The 21,246-nt window shown below is 39.2% G+C and overlaps 1 protein-coding gene across 1 annotated transcript in view; it reads right to left on the reverse strand.

Annotated features, from left to right (window-relative positions):
* LOC306946941 (VPS10 domain-containing receptor SorCS1-like) overlaps positions 1 to 21,246 on the reverse strand; it is a gene marked incomplete at both ends in the record, with an annotated part of 267,367 nt that overhangs the window by 40,610 nt on the left and 205,511 nt on the right. The window contains 8 exons of the mRNA XM_079536080.1: positions 4,955 to 5,085; positions 6,882 to 6,999; positions 7,999 to 8,106; positions 9,099 to 9,190; positions 10,199 to 10,275; positions 10,767 to 10,869; positions 16,388 to 16,534; positions 20,878 to 21,057. Coding sequence (XP_079392206.1) covers positions 4,955 to 5,085; positions 6,882 to 6,999; positions 7,999 to 8,106; positions 9,099 to 9,190; positions 10,199 to 10,275; positions 10,767 to 10,869; positions 16,388 to 16,534; positions 20,878 to 21,057 — 956 coding nt within the window. The remainder of the gene's footprint in view (positions 1 to 4,954; positions 5,086 to 6,881; positions 7,000 to 7,998; positions 8,107 to 9,098; positions 9,191 to 10,198; positions 10,276 to 10,766; positions 10,870 to 16,387; positions 16,535 to 20,877; positions 21,058 to 21,246) is intronic.

The raw sequence follows: 21,246 nt of genomic DNA on the forward strand, positions 1-21,246 counted from the left end.
AGAAAATAAATGTTTCAATGTAATCTAAAAACAGCAATTTAAAAGATGACATTAACAACAACAGCAACAAAACAACTAATGCTACACATCATGTGGAAAAACTAAATACAATGAACTGCATAACTGCTCCATAAGAACATTTTGGCAGCTGTGCTGCTTGGGATAGCTACGAGTAATTGAGAACATGCTCTAGGAAACAGCAATGAACCAGATGACCTAAATGGGTCTTTTCCTCAGTTTTTGTGATTGAATTTTCATGAATCTATTTACTCAGATGCTAGTGATTGAATGTTGCTTAATTGCTTTGGAAGCATTAGACAGCGTATTCTCCCATTGCCATGCAGTCCTCTAATCATCCTTGTTGGATTAAAAACACTATGGCTGTAGAAACACTTTATAATGAAGAATAACACCACTCTGATTTGCTTACAGAAAACAAATATTTACACACAAGTGGGACTCCTGGATTTTTGTAATTCATTTGTCAACACTTTGCAGCACTAAGTTATTTCTAAGTTATCTTGTATCACTCTAATTAAAAAGGCTGTAACACTCTACACACACAATGTTATGTAATCAGGTGAAAACAAAACAGAGCAGTGAGATCTGCTGCAGAGGGGATCAGTATCTGTAGTCCAACTTAATACAGCAGTAACCATCTGTGATCTCTTACTATACACATCTATACTCATGCTCTAATTTTGTTTCCTGTTAGAACTCACAAATCTGGGCAACAGAAGTTTGACTTCACTAGGTTTGACTACACATGGATTTCTCAAACTCAAGAGAATGAAATGATAGGATTTTCCACAGCAAAAATAGTTCTAAGCACAGAAGTTTCACAGTGTCATTTTCAGGCTTGCAAATCGTCTGGCTCATTAAGGCCCTACAGAAATGTAATCCCAGAAAATGACATGAATTGTTGTACCGTATCTCTCTACAGATGCACCAGCCCCCCGTTCACCTCCGCAGTCTTGGAATTTAATGAATTCCTTGGCTACAGGCTGGTGCACGCAGAACACTGATGCTGACAACAAATTGCTGCCTACAATTTGGCACAACAGGCTTTGCAGCAATCAACAAGCATTAGCATCAATTGGATTGCCATAGCAAGAGCAAGTATAGCAAAATATGGAAACAGGAAAGGCATCAGCTCTAGCCTGCAATCAGCTAGCCAAGTCACTGCCAGGTACCTGGGAATTGGAATTTGCATATATTGATGGTATTTTCTGCCTGCTTGAAAAGAACTCAGGTGAAATAGATAATGTACTTATCAAAATAAGAGCAGAACATTTAACAGCAGGGCTTGTTTTATCAGCATGAAGCAGCCTACTATCTGTCTCTCACTGACAGTGGTTTAAAATATAGACTGCTTTTACTGGTTTAAACAGGAATTGTATTTGCGTATTCACTTATTTCTTCTATTTACAAGTCCTCCCTTGCAATTAAAGACAGACTGAATCCAGAAGTTCTATAACCCTGCTCCAAACTCATGGTAAATTCCCTGATTTTATGTTTGTGTACAAGTAAAAATCAAAGAAAAGAAATCCCTTTTGGAGGTCTTTTGCTTAAAAACACATGTGACAAACTTACTGTAATGGAAGAACTGTAAATCTACACGATATTATTAAAATCCCACTGCTTTAAGATAAGAAATTATCAGGTAAGTCAGAAAAGTTTCTGAGACTACAGAGATGACTTATAACATGAGCACAGGATTTCCTTAATTTTAACAGCTTCATCTTAAGGTCAACCATGCCAGCAACAGTAAACATTACCCATAGTTTTACATTCTCTGCTCTGCAAACTTTCCAGACCTTAAGTAGGTTGGAATCCAGGTACCTATGTTTAGAGTCACCTTTGATCTGTAGTTCCCAAAAGGTCCTCTAGAAATAATTAACCGTGGCCACAGATAGTAATGTCTTACTGTCATTTTACTAACTTAATATTTTCTAATACTAAACTATGGTATAAGAACAGATTTCTGTTTAAGGTAGTTCTACTTGCTTCCCAGTATTCCAAGGACTCGAGCTGGGATTTGTCGAAGAGAAGGATGGATTTAGCAACACTTTGAATGATGGATCTAGGAAGGCATATGATTATAACTGCACCAGTGTTCAGAAGTACAGGTCACTCCAGTTTATCTTAACAGAATATAAAACCCCCAAGTGTCCTCCAGTAAATCTGTGCCTTGTAAATATCTAGAACCCTACGGATGCAGAGATACATCTCAGACTTGAATCTGTATTTTCGACGACCGTTCAAAATGAACTAAAATGAATTAAAAATCACTATTTGTCAGCTAACTATGCCCTCTTGAATGATAAAACAGATTTAATTAACTTTAGGATGCAAATATATGTTCTTTTCACAACTGACATTTGCATGACTGCATGAATCAATGAGTGCTAACACATGAAGCCAACACAGTCTGATCACATTCAGCATCTGCCTTCTGCCTCAACGCAGTTTATCAAGACAGTTTCTCATGGCAGAGGACTATGGTGTTTTAGCATAAGAATTAAACCTAGCAGGCAGGTCTATAATTTAAAGCCTATCCGATAAAAAAAAAAAGCCAGACAGATCCTCACCAATATCATCAGTGAGATAAATATGCCTGACTCTCAATTGCACTAAGGCTCCTTTGCACCTTTTTAGCTATCTGAAGTCGCTAGCACCAGCATAAACAGGCTGCTGCTCCCCTTGAAGGCATGAGATTTAGGAACACGGATAGGAGAAGTGCTCAGTATTAATGGCAATGGGTTCAGAGGGAGGACTGGCAGAGCAACACTTCACTCAAAGTTTCTATTAAAGGACATGGGAGACAGGTAGCTGAAGAATGAGCATCACTGAAGATTTCCGTCTATGTCTGGAAGGTGTTTCTACCAAAGAGATATTGCTGTAATAACATCCAAACAGCAGGAAGGAACACAATGGGAGGAAAACAGCTAAATTAATGCTTTAATAACACACAAGTAACGGTGTCATCCATTTACCCAAATCAATTAAATGAAGAAGAACAATCTCGTTTCCAGGCTGTTGCTAGGACAGAATTGTTGAGGGTTCCTGAACACCTATTCCTGAAGCACCATTGCCCTCTGGCTGTGAGCTGCAGCCCATGCAGGGAGCAGTACGTGTTTGGATCGAGGCCACAGGAAGAGACATCTTCCTGTCAGAAGAGCTCAGATTCCCGAGGCTGGAGAATCTATAGTCATTTCTAATGCCACTCAGTTTTGTTGCTGTGTAAAGCAATAAACAAATGTGCCCTTTTCTCTGAGAAAGAACCACAATGGACTGAATACAAATTTGAAAAGAACCTTGAACTCATGATATTGTTAGGAGAAAAAAACAAACACAAAACAACAGACAATCTAAGTCTTTTATGACTGGCTTTTTTCTACGCTCTGAACTGATAAAACAACACACAGATCTAACAGCAATGATGCTCTTTGTTTGTTTGTTGTAACTTTCTCATCTACATATGATTGATTTTACTCCAAGCTCTGACAAGCTTAGGTAATAAAATGTTCTCTTTACAATTTCAGTGTCCAAACTACACTGAATGGGGCAGGGATTGTTGTCTTCTTTCATTCTGTATACAAACCCGTATCCTGCAACCATTACTATTAATGCAAAAAGCTGTCCAGATTACCTTAAGATTGTAAATCCAAGTGCAGCCAGTACAGGGGCTTCTCCCTACCTGAAGGATATGAGTTCCCTCAAACCAACTTCAATTCAGAGCCCTGATCAGCTTAAAAAAAAAAAGCATTCAAAAGCACCGTGGAATTGTCATAAATGAGGATGAGAAAAGAGCTGCTTCTTCTTGCAGGAAACCCCCTCCAGAGGACATCCTTTCACAGCAAGGTTTTATTGACTGATATTCCTCCAAATTTCCCTTCAGCCCAGCTTATGCAGGGTGCTACTGCAGTGAAGCCTAGTGAAGAGTTCAATGAGACATGCACTGAACACTATGGCACAGAAGCAGAGCTTTGACTTTGTTAACACAGTGAATCTGGGCTGAGAAATTCAGTCAAGCCAGCAGAACTCTTTTTTTGCCATTTCTTTCCTCCCCTGTCTTCTCTTCTCTGTGGCTTTTCCAACATTCTGTGGAAAAATCTCCATAAGACCACATTCCTGACTGCATTAAGTAGATAAACAGGTGATGACTATTTGTGGTAAATATTTGTGAACTGGATGTTTTATTCCTTTTCCTCAGAGGCAGTGGAGAAGGAAGCTGAAATGGATAAAGTCAAAATCCAGATCTGAGGACTACATGAATAACAGGAGCTCAGAGTATTGAGGAGGATCATGATATCCTACTCTAAAACAGAAGTGGTTTCACCAGGAGGAGGAATAACCTCTTAGGTCACAAAGGCTTTTTAGCAGTCTGCTCAGCTCAGAGATTTGCAGTACTTTTAAGGATATTTTTCTCAGTCTACTTCTAACAAGAGGATTTCAAAATTCTCCCCATTCCAACAGATCCAAAGGGTCTCATGAGTCTACGTGACCTGTCTGTCACACATCCCTAGCCATCCAAGTATCCTCAAGTTCTTTTACAGCCCAGCAGACCTTTTGCAGAAAGTTTCCTCTAGGTGCATGTAAAAGAAATAAATGCCTGTTTCCCCCCAGCAAGTATCACTGTGGTATTTTTGTTCTGCTACTAGCAACAAGCCTTTATAGCAGCAAATCACTCAATCAGTTTCAAAGAAATAAAAACATATGTTCTCAGAGTGAGAAGTTCCGCAATGAAAGCAGAGGTTTATCAGAAGTGTTTCATGACTGTGAAGCACTTACGAATTTAAGGGGCTTAACCACTAACAGACTGACAATGCATTAGTCAGACTTCTAGAAACTGAGTATGGGGGTTGGTGACTGTGCCAACCCCTGTATTCTGGTAAGGTGGGAAGCACATCATTTTAGGTAATCTCACACTATTCGTGTGCCCATTGCTCACCAGTCAAAGTCTGCATCCGTGCATACACATGGCTCTGAAGTCATACCCCCAGCATATTTTCCTTGCATGCATTTCTTCTCTGACTTGCGCTTCCTGTAGATCCTTTTTGCTCCCATGATGCAAGCTTCTCCCTGGAAACAAAACCAAAAATATATTTCTCTTACACCCACTAGGCTGTTTGTAACACCCATTTTTTCCAAGACTGTGCAATATTAAGGGCTATGACTCAAGGGAAGAGGATGGAAAGTCAAATACCATGTCAGTACAGGGGAGCTAATTAAAGTTATGGAAGCTTTAATTGAAATAAAGCAGCTTTTCCAATACGCACCAAGAAATTATCTGGGGTTACCTATGAATCAGATTCAATTCTGAATTTGTTCCAAGCCCAATGAGTATTTGAGTCAGACTCGTTTCTTGTTTATAGATTAAGTTTCACAGCAACTGAAAACAGAGCCTGATCCCTCCACTCCAAGATAGAGTAGGTCTGTTCCATTAGTTTAATCACTTTGGCAATGATTTTATTCAGTAGAAATTAGTAATATGTATACACCTAAATATTTTCGACACTTTCTGAGTTCATTTTGTCCAGGGTTTGATTTGTAACATACTGGATGTTAACACTTCCTTGTTCTCTCACTATTTTGAACATCCTGCTACACATTTATATCTAGGGAATGTGGCAAAGCCCTGTGAATTCAAAGGAAAGCAAAGCAAAAGTCAAAAGTCCACAGCCACCTTCCTAAAAATAGTTCTGCAAGCTCCAAAGCTAACATCTTCAAAGATATACTGCAAAATTCTTAGCATTTTTGCTTATGCAATCACAAGAAAGTAAAGAATAAAAAAAAGTGGGGTCTCACTTGTTACATTTTGTGATGTTAAGATCACTATGGGAAAAATAAACTTTTCAGACCTTTGATTTGCCCAAGAAAAGAGAAAGGCCCAAATGGCACCTGGTGTAAAATCCTGTGAATTCTTGAATCTAAGTCATATTTGGTATTTTTAGTGTGACATTGTGTCTTATGTGAGCAGCCAATCTGAGTCAAGCTACTTTCATTTCATATCCATTATTAAATGCTTGCCTAGCATGATATTGCCCAGCAAGACAACATTTGATGATACAATGATAAATGATAATCTCTTTAGATTGCAGTGAAGACTGTGGTGTTTAAATGACCGCAGAATTTGGGCTTTATTTTGTTCTAACCTGATTGAACACAGGCTGCCATGCCAAACTTAGTAGAACTTGTAAGATGCCCCCTGCCCACAGGAATGAGCACATTGACTCATGGGACACCTGAGTGATAATTTCAAGAATCATGCAGTCCTGCATCATGTGTGCCAGGAACAGGACACGGGGGGAGCAACAGAACAGTAGATAAACTGTCTGGTTCCTGCAGCAGACGTATCACAGCTGAGAGAGACAGAGCAATACGAAAATGAGTGAATAAGACATGAGAGTGAGAGGGCAGAACCTGGGGAAATAAGCGTGAGAGAGCTAGAAGGGTCTGAAGTCTCTGGTTCTGAGACACAAGAGGAACAGAAGAGAAAAGAGGTAAGGATGAGAGAACTGCTTGTGAATTCTAAGAGAGAAGGATTTCAGGCCTATTTCAGCAGCAGCAATTCTGCTGCAGCTGCATCCACCTGCTGGAAGGTAAGAGTCTTAGCTAATTGCCTGCACAAAACCTCAAACCTCTGCTCCTTTTATAACACAGAGTCTTACTCATTAATTACAGAACAAGCTAAGACACTGTTCATCCTTCAGGGCTCATAGCGTGCAATCTGCAGCCAACACATCTATGTTAAGAGAAAAATAAAACATCCAGTAAAGGATAATCAGGCTAACAGAAAAACACCGCAGCCTCTGCTGATTCTTAACTGTGGGATCATAAGCTGCCTCAGGTCAGATCCCAGCCTCCCTGCTTCTCACCTGGCTGTGGAGTTGCCAAGTCCAGTAGTCCTCTTCTGTACACCTCCGATCAAAAATGGACTTGTAATCAATTTTCACCAGCTGCCACTCTGAGCGGTGACTGAAATGTCCAAACACTCTACAGAATACAGCAGAAAGTGCATACAGTAAAAGGTAACACCACGTGGAGTATTGTAGTTACAGCGGAGATTATTTTCTAGCAGAGATTAATTGCTGCAGGATTCTCAGTCCTACTAGTTTTCACTTCCCTGACACAGTGGAAGTGAGACTTAGGCTCCTAAGTACCTACAAACCTTCTACAATGCACACAGCTTTTATTCTGTGAATTAATAATCCTCCCGGTAGCGCCACTGTGCAAACTGACCAGAGAAGACCTGACATGGGGATGGAAATAGTTATACCTACAAGAGTTTGTTATCTTTAATTATGAGCTTTGGGAATCATTTCCACAAGAATTAAAGTCAGAACCTGAAGGTATTGTTCTCCATACATCTCTATTAGCTCAGGTTAGTTTTCAAACCAGATTTTTTGTTTATTACAGGTCAGTTCATTTTTTATAGGCAGAAAAATAACTTTCCTCTTCCTTTTACTAACCTGATATCAAGCAAAATGTCACAGTTTCTGGCAGAGTGAATCTAGATTTATGCACAATGCAGTTCTCAGCATACCACATTGAAACTAATCACAATTTTTTGTGAGCCAGCCCCCAGGCAACATTTTGTCATTCGCTCTTAAAAAAAAAAGTCTTCATTTTTCTGTTCCTCGGTTAAAAAACACAAAGTAGTAGCAAAACCACAGCTATAAAATACTTCATCATTTTTCTTTTAAATATTCATCTGTCAAGAGTAACTCTTCTTTAAATCATATTCCATTTGAGGAGTTGAGTTTCAGGCTGGTAAACTAAATGATGTGCTTGCAGCTTGCAAGGAATCTTACTGTCATTCTTTCAATAATATCACAAATAAGCATTGATGATTTAGCAACAGAAGACTGCATGGTCCTGGTTTCAGTGAGAACTCGGTTTGTTCACCAACCAGAAACTCTGCTGTGAACAATCCTCATAAGGTTATCATGTTGTTGCTCCTGCTAATGTTAGCATGATGGCATGCTCACTTACGTCATGATAAGAGTTTCCTCTCCAGGTTCCCCTAAAATTCCATCTACAAACAGTGGGAGTGATGTGAAACTGTACTTGCTCCAGGATTTCCCTTCATCAAAACTTAACCTGATAGAGAAAGCAGAATTAATATCTTCTTTCCTTATTCTCTCACTGTAATTGGGGGGATACTACAGCTGCTATGGAGAAGTAGAAGGTAGATTCTGTTCTTGAATATTGCATTTTTAGCCCTTGGAATATCTAATTTTGGTGGCAGCGCTATAAATCAGAGCATTGATAAGCTTTCTGGCACTATACTGCTCAGCCAAGGCCAGTACTTAAGTGGGAGAAACTAATAAAGATACCTAAGAGATTGATGCTTAAAGAACAAAATGTAGCCCAGCACTATGATTTTATTTAAAATACACAAATAATTTTGAGAAACTTAATATTCGGTCCCCAACCAAAGACATTTTAAGGCAGTGTGATTTTCAGATTACAAGAGCTTTGCCTCTTCTAACCAGCAGTTTTTCCCTGTGGTAGGTCTAAGCAAAATCTTGGAACTATTTCTCATTACTTGGGTCTGGGTGGTTTAGATACCCATATGACTCTTGCTGCAGTGGCAGTAAATCAATGCAAAACAGCATAAAACTATATTCTACCTACCACATAAATTCAGGGATGCTAACTAGAAGAGACAATTTTGTCTTACTGGCTACAAAACCATGATGCTTTTCAACAAAATTCTTGCTCAGAAGTGCTGTCTGCAACGCAGAAGACAATTTCATCAATAATTTTGAAAACTACGAGTATTTGGGCAACTCAGTAAGAGGCAAAGACTATAATCCAAACTGTATATTATATAAATAACCAAACTCAAGAAGCCAGGTCTTAGTCAATGAGGAATTATGTTGGTGGTGTTGATGGTATCTAAGATCTGGCCAAGTTGAAGCCATCTAGGCTGCAGTTGCCAAGATTTCTTAGCTTTATCCAAGTTTACATTTGTCAGTTTCTGAAGTGCAATTTTCTAGAAAACAGTGGCTTCAGCTTGATTTCTTACTTCCTGACATTTGAAAGGAAGAGTATCAGACTATCACATTTAGGACAATCAGAGTCATTACCAGAGATGTCTGATAGGCAGAGATGTGTGTTTTATGGCAACCAATACTCCTCCTTGATCCAGGTACAGAACACTGTGCTCTTCCTCAAAGATCTGAAAAAAAAAAAGCATATATTTAGATCTATTTTCTTTAGTATAAAGAAAATGTCATCATTTTTTAAGTATGATCATGAAAGAGGGTAAGTACTTACTACAGATGTTACTAAATAGAGTAAGGCAACGTGTATAGAGAGTTTCTGCTTTTTTATATATCTGCCCTTCTGCTCCCACCTACCCCCCCATCAGGTTCTTGAGAAGTATCTCTGCTTAGCAGAAAGTTAGAAACACTAATTTTTGCAAGGACCAACAATTTTCCTTTCGATAACAGATCATTGTTCAAAGAAGAACATATTGTGCTTGTACGTATCTAGACATAGTACATGAAAGTGAGGGAGAAAGGAAATGAAGAGTGCTCAATGTAAAGAAAAAAAATTAATTTCCTGGAATATCAAATATGTAAACAGCTATATTTTTTTTCCTTTTTTTTTTTTTTTTTTTTTCATTGGCTTTATGCAAACATCTGCTCTCATGCTCTCAAATTTTCACAGCAGCATGGTGAGTCTGGAAAAGTGACTTCTGGTTTCTGTAACACGATATGCCATCTATGAAATGGGAATAATATAACTTACTTTTTTTGCAGATAAACACACAGCAGGGTAGCAATGTTTTGTTATCAGGTGGGATTCCACTAAATATTATTATCGTTTAACTTCACTATCCAGTCCCATGCACAGTGAGGGAGAAGTAGAACACTGTAACTGTTAATTCTTGGGTAAGTATAATAATGGATGAAAAGAAAGAATCCTTTGTGCTAGAGGGTTAAACTGAAGCCAAACTGAGTAGAATTATAAAAATAATTTTCTGTTATATGATGCATAATGACATACACAATATTTTTCTTTGGGCACTTCTGTACCTCTCAGCAGGGAAAAGAAACATTCCTTTTTGTGTAGATTTGCAAAAAGCTATTTTGAATCAAAAGAAAAAAAATGAAACATTTTTAATATATCTCTTTGACAGTTCCCTACAATTACTCTTAAATCCTGTGATTCTGTCACGTACCTGTCTCCATGTGTTTCCAGCATCAGAAGAAACAAACATACTGATATCATTGTCTGATAGTTCAGGGCCTATATTACCTGTAAGTAGAACATTAATTAGTGAAGAAAAATTTAAGAAACAGCAGAATTAGCAAATCAGAGAATTAAACAAATTCATTAGTCTTTTGTAATTATGTAGTTTTTAGTCTTGGAAGGAAAAATAAAAGAAAGAGAGAGAATTTCAGTTTGAAGAAAACACATGTCAAAAAAAAAAAAAAAAAAAACCAAAGCAAAAACTAACACTGTTTACAGATCTATGCACCCTGTGCATAAAAGAAAAAGAAATTCCCTGTTTTGAATCTAATGTTCTTGGTAGTATAAGGTTAGACGTCATCTCCTCAGTCCTGAAAGTAAGCTTCTGTAAAAATCAGATGATACATTGAAGGTCCATGAAGACTTCTGACAGCCTGCCCTACTGGTAGTGTGATACCCCACAGGCCACTCCATACCCATATTCCATATCCATCACACATTCAGGATTTCCTCAGTGTTTGCACATCAAATACAGGCACTCTTTAAATGTTTCATACCTGAAGCAACAATAATGCTGGGGGCAGTGTCTCTGCTGGCAATGTTTCCTGAGGTATAGGGATTCTCTGAGACCTTCAGGTGAAGATGAAGGGAGCAATAGGGCTATGGAGAAAGGAGAGATTAAAGTGAAAAAGCAGACACAACACAAAGCATATGCTCCCATTTCTACAGGCCTTTGTGCATAGGATATTTCATGGGCATAGGATATCAACAGTTACTATTAAGATAGCCAAATACTATTTCCTAACTACTGTATCAAGCTACCCTCTGAAAGACAAGGCCACTGCTCTGCTTGTCTTGTGAGATTTTTGCTGTCCTTTCCCAATGCAAACCTTTCCCACTGGGAAACTGATTCTTTAGACTGAAACTCTCACAAAGATCACAGAATCACAGAATCACCCGGGTTGGAAGGGACCTCAAGGATCATGTAGTTCCAACCCTCCTGCCTAGCAGGGCCACCAAACATACACATTTAGATCAGGTTGCCCAGGACCCCGTCCAACCTGGCCTTGAACACGTCCAAGGACGGAGCATCCACAACCTCCCTGGGCAGCCCGTTCCAGGGCCTAACCACTCTCCTTGTAAAGAACTTCCCCCTAACGTCCAACCTAAATCTTCCCTCCTTCAATCTCAAGATGAGATCTTCGAGGCTGTACTCACAAAGGATGCAATGAAAACTGCAAGGGCAGGTAATGGTAAGCAGTACCTCGCTCCTCCAACTGTTGGCTGTCATGAGAAGCAAGCAAGGTTACAAATATGCTGAAGCGACTCATCAGGCAGCAGTGCTCAAGCTATCTCTGCAATATTGCCCTGTCAGCGCGGTGCTGAGTCACCACTTGTAAGCCATAAGAAACAACTTAATTCAGGGAGTGTCAGACCATTTCTTGACCCTGAATACTCCTGACACATGGCTCTGTTCTGCACTGCACTAGAAAGAAATATCAGAACTTGAAATTGTCAGTTTAACAGTTATTTCATAAAATATTTCATCATCCCATCTTTATGTGACCTTTGAGATTTCAGTACAAGTACATCTGTACAAACCTTACCAATTTGTTATTGATTTTGTATCTCAGGTACTCAAATCAAAAGTGAATGGTACAGAATAAATCAGCTGAGCAAGGAGATAAGATGGACAAACAGGCAGATTCCCAAAGTTGCCATTATGACCTCTCCAAATTTACAGTGAAATAATTTTTGAAAAAATATGATTTTTTTGCTTTTTCTTAGGTTTTTTTTTTTTTTTTTTTTTCCAGCCTTTTTGTTTCCAAACCTCAGGAAACAGGCTAACGGAAAGGAAAGGGAAAAATACTGGCAAGGAAAGCTGAAGCAAGCTCACCAAATTGAGGGGGACATCAGACAGTATGGGAATGCAAACACAGCAAAACATATGCTTCAGCTAGCATGGCTTCCAGACAAGCAGGATGCTATGCAGAAAGCCCTGTAGGCTTCAGGGAGGCAGGTCTCTCTTTTACATCGTTTACCTAAATGCTAGGTGTCCAGCCTCATAAATTTTGTAGGCTTCCTCTGCAGTCACTGGAAGACGACCACTGATATATCCCATCTCCAGGTAGGAGAAAATGAGTATCATGCTGTGGGTAAGGATAACCACAAAAAGCAGTTTTGGGATGTGTGGGTTTTTTTGTTTTTGTTTTCAAAGGTGAATGAGGATGGTAAGGATTGACGGATCTCTGTTGTGTATGCGAGACAGGAAAAAGGAATGCAGGGTGGTGCAGAAGGGAGCACAGCCTGCCAAGTGGAATGCACTGAGAAGTTAACTCCAAGTGACAGCCTTGCAACGACAGCTGCTGGAGCAGCCTGGGGCATGGAGAGGGAGTGGGAACCAAATCAAGCTGACGCACATTCAGAAGTGGGAAAGCATTAGGAGGGAATGAATTCTTCCCTTTTATTAGTCTAGATACAGAACATATTTTTAAAACTAATGTGCTGCAAGTCCACCTCAGCATTTTCAAGACAATAGCTAATAGCAGCAATTCAGCCAATTCCCCCAGTCTGACAGAAATTTGATCTTGTTAGACTCAGATTTTTGTATTACCAGAAATTTTCTCTCAAATTTGTAGCACTTCACACATACAGTAGACAGAAGTGGAATATATACATCAAATATTAATTAGAACATAAAAATCACAGAATGGCTTAGATTGGAAAATATCTTAATGATTATCCAAGTCCCCATCATCTATTTCCAACTCCCAAGACTAAAAGCTAGAACATCCAAGAGGAGAGAGAGTGCTTCTAGTAGCATGACTTTTTACTGGTCAAAGTGCAGCACTGGGTAGAGACTCAAGTGACAACTAGCTGCACTGTTAAAAACAACTTTTCCTTTCCAGACAAACACTTTATATGTATAAAATCCATTCTATCTTGCAAGGAGGCCCAAAAGAATTCCCCATACCAATCATGTTCCATAGAGAAGCTAGCACTCCTTGTATGTCTGTACTGATAGCCCCTGGTCAGGAGTGGGGCCGAGTGCTGCAACACAAGCATAATGCTAGACAATATCTAGAAACCTAGAGGAAGTCACAGTATTTGCACACCTGCAGTTGCAAGGAGCAATTAAAAGAGAAAGCACTTCCATAAGGGATACTCAGAACACCTCACTTAGATGTTTAAATGACTCTGTGGCAGATGGTGTGAACGCCTTCCCACTTATGAAAAATGGGTCTTTGTTCTGAAATCCTTATAATCCGTACAGACAAGACAACCAAAACTAAAGAGGGAATAAACAGATGACTGAGGAAGAAAGGCATATAGAAAATAAATGACTTGCTCAAGGTCAGGTAGAAAATTGGAGATAGGCCTAAAAATTGAATCAAGATTCTCCTAAGATTCAGCCCAGTGTTTTAACCACAAGGCCATACTCAAAAGCTAATTGAATAACTCTCCTAGACAGTTGCCCATAACGTGCAAGGTAGAATTACTCCTCAGTTAACTACTTCACAGCATAAGTATCAAACAAAATCAGCATCTTTGGGATGTAATAACTTGGCAGTTATTTTATGAAGATTAAATGTATTCAGCCTAGAAAGTAAGTGGTACAAACAAGAAAAATAAAACCTCAGGCTCAGGGGGAATTTCATTGCATTCCTCCATCCTCATTATTCAGACCAACCTCATAAAGAAACACAAATAAATTCTTTGACATGCTTTGAAAAGAGCCCTTGTGCTTACTGTCAGTAGAGGAATAGCTCTGTCTGGTTTGTGTTGTGTTTCAACCAGATTCCCTCTTAACCTCTTTAGCTGCCAACTTAGCTTCTACATACTTATTTCTGCATTAACACTCCCTTAATTTAGGCTGAGGTTTTAAGAACAGATGTACACAGGATAACATTCTGCTCTCAGGCTGAGACCATCCAGTAACTCTGGGAAAGGGCAGATCCCATTCTGCCAGTAGCTGAGATGTACGTCTCTGAACATTGTGTTCCAAGCTGTAGCTAGGAACAATTATTCTGAAAGCCATCAGTGTGAAAGCATTACTATCTATCCTGAAGTAATGATGGAAGCTAAGCCAGACTTACAAGACACTATTAGGAATTCACTTGTCTATACCATAGGATCAAGAAAGATCATGGCAAGGAACAGAAATATCTGGAGGGAAAAGGAGCAACTGATACAAGGGAATGAAACTGCAGATGATGCAGATGTAGAGAGAGTGGGGCTTCAGAAGTGAGACGAGCTTGTGAATTGTTTAAGTACTATAACTATGTCATATAGATGAGGAACAGAATTGCCTCAGCAGGAGACAATATATTTTCTCAATGGTTTTCCAGAGCAAAACCCCTGTACGGATACCAGACTTATTTCCAGGCATTTACAACTTCTAGATCATCTATCATCTATAGATTCATCTATCTCCTTTCTTGCAAATTTAGAAGACAACCATCTGAGATCCTTTATTCCCAGCTGATAATTCTACTCTGCTACCATTCCACTAGTCTGTGGGAACCCACCTAAGCACAAAGGAGACACTGGCAAGATAATGAAAGAGGTCTCTTGTCTATTTCTAACTGAAATCAAAGGGAGAGAAAAGAAAAAAAAAACACATGGGTAAACACTGGGCCTTATCACAGGGATGAGACTTCTTTGGGAATAACAAACCCTCAGCTACACAGTTTAAGTCCATTGAGGATTTGCCTCTTCATGGAAAAAGAATAGAGTTTACTTTGATTATTCCACTGCCTGCATGTTTTTCTTATTCCTCTTGTGTCTCTCTAGTCTCCTAAATATTACACTACCAACATGAAAATCTTGGGATTCTGACAAAACTGTCAATAATCTGAAAAAGTCACATTTTCACAAAATATGTTCACTTGAGTTAAAACAAAATTACAATCTATTTAAAAGACAAAGGTTTCTACACATACTCCCTTGCAAAAATTAAATTGTTTTATGTCTACGTAGTTCAGTAAATGCCATCTTTTAAGTTTTCATCTCACTGAAAGGTTTAATTTAAAAATGCCCCTAGACACATTTTTTAAAAAGTTGGAAGAAGAAAAGAAACCCAAACAAGTTTAGTCACATTCTGAGATAACTTTGTTTCTTGGCCACCAGTTCACCCCTATTTATTTTGTTCCAAATCGGAGAGAAAATTAAAGGCTTGAATTTTTGCTCTATCGAAAAGATCAATTATTTAAACAGCTTCAAATATCAGGTTAGTTACAGCAATAACATATAGGTTTCAGTTCAGAGACTGGCACAGTATTCAGCTACATACCAGAATAAATAAAAGGTAAAGCTGATACTAACTTACAGCCTCAACGTGAAAAACATTAGTTTTTTTTCCTTTTGATGGAAAATAGCATGCAGGAAGAGCACAACAAGGAGGAAGACCAGTCTAAGTAATGACCATGGAACTATGTTAGATTTTTTTTTTTTACTATAAAAATTCTTGAAAATCTCCAAGACTGCAGTTCAGAGTATTATCCCGCTACAGAATAACCTGAGAAGTATGTGGAGATCAGGCTAAGCTATCTGATTTGACAGAGAGCTCCAATTCTATCCACTCAGTGTTTCACTTTCTATTTTAGAAATCCTTTGCATATAATGACTATTAAAGATTTATCTATATGTTGACCTATATCAATTAATACAGACAGATACACTAAACGCACAGCTATTCATATATTTGCGTGAATATGTCAATTCTAACTTTTGATCTCAAAATTAAAATACCAATAGAGGGCCAATAAAATGGTGTGAAAAAAAAACAGTTCTCTTTCTACTTGAGCCTGTCTCAAGTTGTCAGGGCTCTTGGAAGTTCTGCAATACAATAGCTCACTCCTCCCATCTAGTGTCCAGAGAACCAACTGCTCAAAAACAGCATCCAGCTTCTCGTGCTGTTTAGCAGGAGACAATCAGTTGTGCAGAAGGAAGCAGATCTACGATGCTTCATTTTGTTCCAGAAATTAGATTAACCTAAATTAAATTACAATGCCAACTACACCATCTGGCTGACCAAGCCTGATGTACCACAGTTTTAAAACTCAGTGCTCCTTCCATGAGTTACACTGCACAGGGAGAGAGGTCCTCCCCTATGTTACCTGGCAGAAAAAGACTGTTCTGGGCTCTTTGTACACCTCAAATCCCCCCAGATACTTACCAGGAGACAGTGAACAGGGTTTCCTTTCAGATCAGTGTCTGGAGCCTGCAACAAATTCCAGTCTCTCCCTTTATTGTAGGTGATGAAAGTTTTCACTTGGTTATCAATCTTCTTGTTAGCCAAGAACATTCCCTTTATCCCTGCTACCTAGGAAAAATTGACATGGCTGAAAAATAGATCAAGTCCATACAGTTTCTCTGTATGTGACTTTCCTGACCTGTTAAACCCAACAAATATCTTGTGATTGTATGAATGCGGTAGATGTTGTGGCAAGAAATGCCAAGGAGCATCATATGTGAAGAAGTGCAAGTGGAAGAAAAAGCCAGAAGCAGCATAAGAATATGGTAAGACATCAACAGAGTTAACTGTAAAGTGACAGCTGTTCAACTGGATAGATATCCTTTCCCCTGGAAGTTTAAATATACACAGGGCAATTATTTCTCTCTTGCATGCAGTAGCAGGAAACAGCAGCAATTTTGACCTTGCAGAGAAAATGACAACATGCACACACATTTGTTGTTTAGTGCTTCTGTTCTCACACAGTCTGCTTAAGACATTTTATCTAAGGATCTCTGTGCACTCTACAATTATCAGTGTTTCAATAGGGTAAGTTGGGGTATCACAGAATGGCCAGGGTTGGAAGGGACCTCAAAGATTGTGAATCTCCAAATCCCCCTGCCACACGCAGGGACAACAACCTTTCCATTTAATCCTAGACCAGGTTGCCCAGGGCCCCATCCAATCTGGCTTTGAACACCTCCAGGGACGGGGCATCCTCAACCTCTCTGGGCAGCCTGTTCCAGCACCTCATCATTCTCTCTGTAAAGAAATTAACAGATAGCTGGATAGGACCAGCTTTGTTTTCAGAAGAAACTGAAGCACCAGTGACTCAAAAAGGCCTCCCTATGCTAGTTATAGAACGAGATCCTCATCTTTTTATTCTTCCCAGCATTTTATTCAACAGCTTTACTCCATTGGTCTGCAGGAAAATTTTGGAAAGATGCTATGCTGACGAACTCAAATTGGAATTGAACCAAGAGTGCCTTAGTAGGAAGAAAAAAAGTCAACCTCAAACCACAACTCACATTGCAGAATGTTCCCAACTTCTTAGCACACTGAAAATCAATAGCCCAGTAGCTATTGCTGCTTGCAAATGAATTTGTTAGGCTGTCGTTCTGTAATCTGAGCGCTACAATTAGAAGCAAAGGGAAATCAGGAGAAGGTGAGGGGAAACTCAGAAACTTCTTGCTTTTCATCAAATCTGTTCAATCATACACTCCATCTTTTCTTCTTCTGCAAAAGTGGTGCACGGAATCATCAATCAAGCCTTTTTGCTGACAGAGATTATTACATAAATAGCATCATGTGGCAAATGGTTACTCAGCAAATTCAAAATTTGTTCCAGCTCAACTGATTTAATTACATGGGTATATTTGGATGCTACTATTCCCAGTCAATAGGACCTTACTGCACTTCTAGTCACATGCCATGGGACTACTACTGTATAGTCCACTGGTACAGTACAGTGGTGTACTTATTCATTCTGAATAGTACTTTCATCCCTGAGTAATGACACTGAATTTTATGTTGATAAAAACTCAGATATGATTTGCTGTAATGGGCAATAGCCTTTAAATTAAGTAATTTAGTTAGTTATTGTTGATTTAAATGTAAAAAAGATCATATTTTCAATGTCTGATCTGGGTTGTTTTGATGCACAAACTATTCAAGTTATCTTTGTTCTGTGGTAGAAAGGCAGCCCAATGAGACAGGGCTTTCTCCTCTATCAGTGAAATTGTATGAATAGTCAGAGTTGGAAAAATAACATCGTTCTGGCTTTCTCACCACAGGTCAGTGCCTACAGCTCTGTTTGTACTTTTCTTTGTTGTTGTCCTGAAATAGTTGTATTATGTAGTCCCTGTGAAATGCTGGCTATAAATGATTAAAAAGCATTTTATATATGAGTTGATAAATGTGTTCTGAAATCCTATGAATTTTTCTTGTTATGATTCTACTCCTAGGCTGAAACTCAAAATGCTTTCTAGAGAAAGCAAAGTGTAAGTTATGCTGTCAACCTGGGACAGCTCTATCTTTAAGAAACAACAACTGCACACAGTGTAAATGTTTGTGTGCTTTCTGTAGGAAGAGATGCACCATGTGCAGTCACAATGGAGACAGAGCTATGCAAGTAAGGGCTTGAACAGCAGTGTTCAGAAAAATAAGCACTGGGTCTGTATTCCCAGGCTTTGTAGGCAATCCCCCCCACCCTCACAAGCACTGCATGTAGATATAAATGCTGCCTATGCTTTCAGTGATGCTTACAGGCAGGATTGTCTTGATGCAGAACATTCCTGCTGAAGAGCCAAGCAGAGCAATACCACATCATTTGGAGAAGTGCATTGATAAGAAAAAAGAGAACCCACTGGTCAGCAACTCTCACTCTTTCCTGCTTCTAGGGTATGATCTCTAGGGCAATACCCCTGGAACCACAGTCCAGTGTCCTACTGATGCACCAGCACTAGAAGGTGATAAGGAGAAGAGCTATTCTCATAGCCTACACAGTCCAACATGTAGAAAGCGAATTAGTGTCCCAGTGGTAGTGGCCTCCTCATCCCCTACAACGTCCAGCAGAAGAACAGCCAACACCCTGAAATAACTGTCTCCCAGTGAAAGGCTCCAGGGAGCATTCCTCCGGGAGAAAAGAAAGGAGAACACGATGAGGCACAAGGGAAGATCTTCTATTTTCTCATCAAGTCCAATGTAATTTCCCACTGAAAAGATTTATTGCTGATGTAGAACTGCATTAGGAATGTGCATACAGAAACACCTTCTCCACAACGTAACCGGTAAAATTATTTTTTAATACCTGGTAAACATAAGCATACAGACACATACACATTAAACAGGAGTTTTTCTGGCATCTTCTCAAGTAATCCTTTTCCATACAAACTGCTGTCACAAAAGGAGGACTCATTTTGCAATTTCTTCTCTTCCTTTTAATTTATCTATGGATTTTTTTTTTTTCTTTTCTGATCTTCATCTCCATGTACCCCTGAAGCACTCATCATTTGCAATAACTCTGCTGGGAGAATCATGCTGGATGGCTTTCTGTTCCCTTCCAGCTAGAACATCAAATTGAAGTTTTGTGCCAGGTTCGGTGTCAGTCAATATTCTTTCTATCTAAATAATCAACAGATATGATGCTACAAGTCTGATTTCATCACTTTCAATCCTGGTTACTGTGTAGTGTCAGTCTAATAAAACAAAACAAAGGCTTTTCTCCCTCCACTGGGATGTAGGACACTTTTACATAATGAAGTGAAACCACTTCTGGAGCTGACAGTAATAAGAGGTAACAGCCTTTCCATGCACTGCCAGCATTGCAGAGACATTAACAGTAAAAACTCCAAATGACTGGGAAATGACAATGCCCATCCTCCTGCAATTCACCCGAATTTATGTACAGTGCTTGGGCTCTGTCTTGACAATTCAAAGTGGTTTCCAAGTAAAGGACAGCTGAAGGCGAACTATTCAGTAGAGCTAGTATTCAGTGATGGGAAATACAGGGAGCATTTCCATTTTTAAAGGAACTCAGAACTAGTTCATAGCCTTTGTTCTAAATAGTCATAAAGACATCTGGAAGAGATCTGGAAAGAGTAGCAAAATTAGACCCCAAAATTAGCAACTGAGCATTGAATTTCTACTCAGCTGTATCCAGAAATAAGACTGCTGTCAGGCCAAGAGAAGTACAAGGGTGTGTTACAAGTTCTATTCTCAGGATCAGTTGTCACAGAAGACAATGTAAATTAGCCTTCTTACAGGTGAGCTTAGACAGAACGTACTTGTTAGGATCAGGATAAAGAAAACATCAACATGAAGAAGGAGAGTATCCATGCTCATGGGATAGCTCAGGAGTGATTACTTAAAATTCTGTTCTCAGAATAGATCAAGCAGCAGAAGACAACAAAGACAGCTGAAAACTACAGTCTCTAATTCCTTCTACCACAAGAGCTTAGGCTTTCAGAAATGCAATGAAAATGGCAGAATTGCAGAATGATGCTGTTCACAGAGCTGGGAGCCTTATGAACCAAAGACTGGAACAATGTGGGTCAGAGGCTTGATTTGTTTGTGTCAGCAGGATTTTGGCTGAGAAAGCTTCTTGTTGGAATGTAGTGAACTATTCAGCTACTTCTTCCAATGCATATCCCTCTACATAGACACGAGATTTTCCTCACCTGAGAACCTACTGGAGAGCACAGTAATGAATTTCTTTATACTACTAGGCTGGAATTAGTTTCAACACTTGCGCAGCCTGGCTTGAACCTGCTGTGCTTGCACTGAGGTCCTCGTTTAAAAGAAGGATAAAAATGTGTTCAGCTTTGGCTCTGCTATTTTCATACATTCTATGAGACTGATGTGTAAGAACACAATGGAACTGGATGTCACATGAGTTTGTAGGTAAGAATGAAAAATTTAGAGTCATGACATACCTCATAGAGGTCAATCATCACATTCCCATCCAACCCTTGACTACTCTTGACGTTTTCCAATGCCAGGGTGAAATACACCCCTCGGGTGTCAGAGATATACAGATTGTATGTGTCGTTCTGGTTCCACTCTTGAACAGCTGCAAACACCTGACTCTCATCTGTGCTGATAACATGCATGTCCTGAGGAAAGAAAGCAAATGCATGTTACAAGAAGGAGCTCTGTTCTGTCATTTCCAAGGGCATCACGGAAACTGTGGAGAAGCAAAGGATATATTTTAGACTGGAGTTTAATTGAAAACTGTAGACAACATTTCTGTAAGCAGAGAATTCCATCCAGAAATATTTTACAGCAGCACTCTACTGCCAGTT

The sequence above is a fragment of the Tetrao urogallus genome (assembly GCF_951394365.1).
Source record: "Tetrao urogallus genome assembly, chromosome: 5".
In the NCBI taxonomy this organism is placed as follows: Eukaryota; Metazoa; Chordata; class Aves; order Galliformes; family Phasianidae; genus Tetrao; species Tetrao urogallus.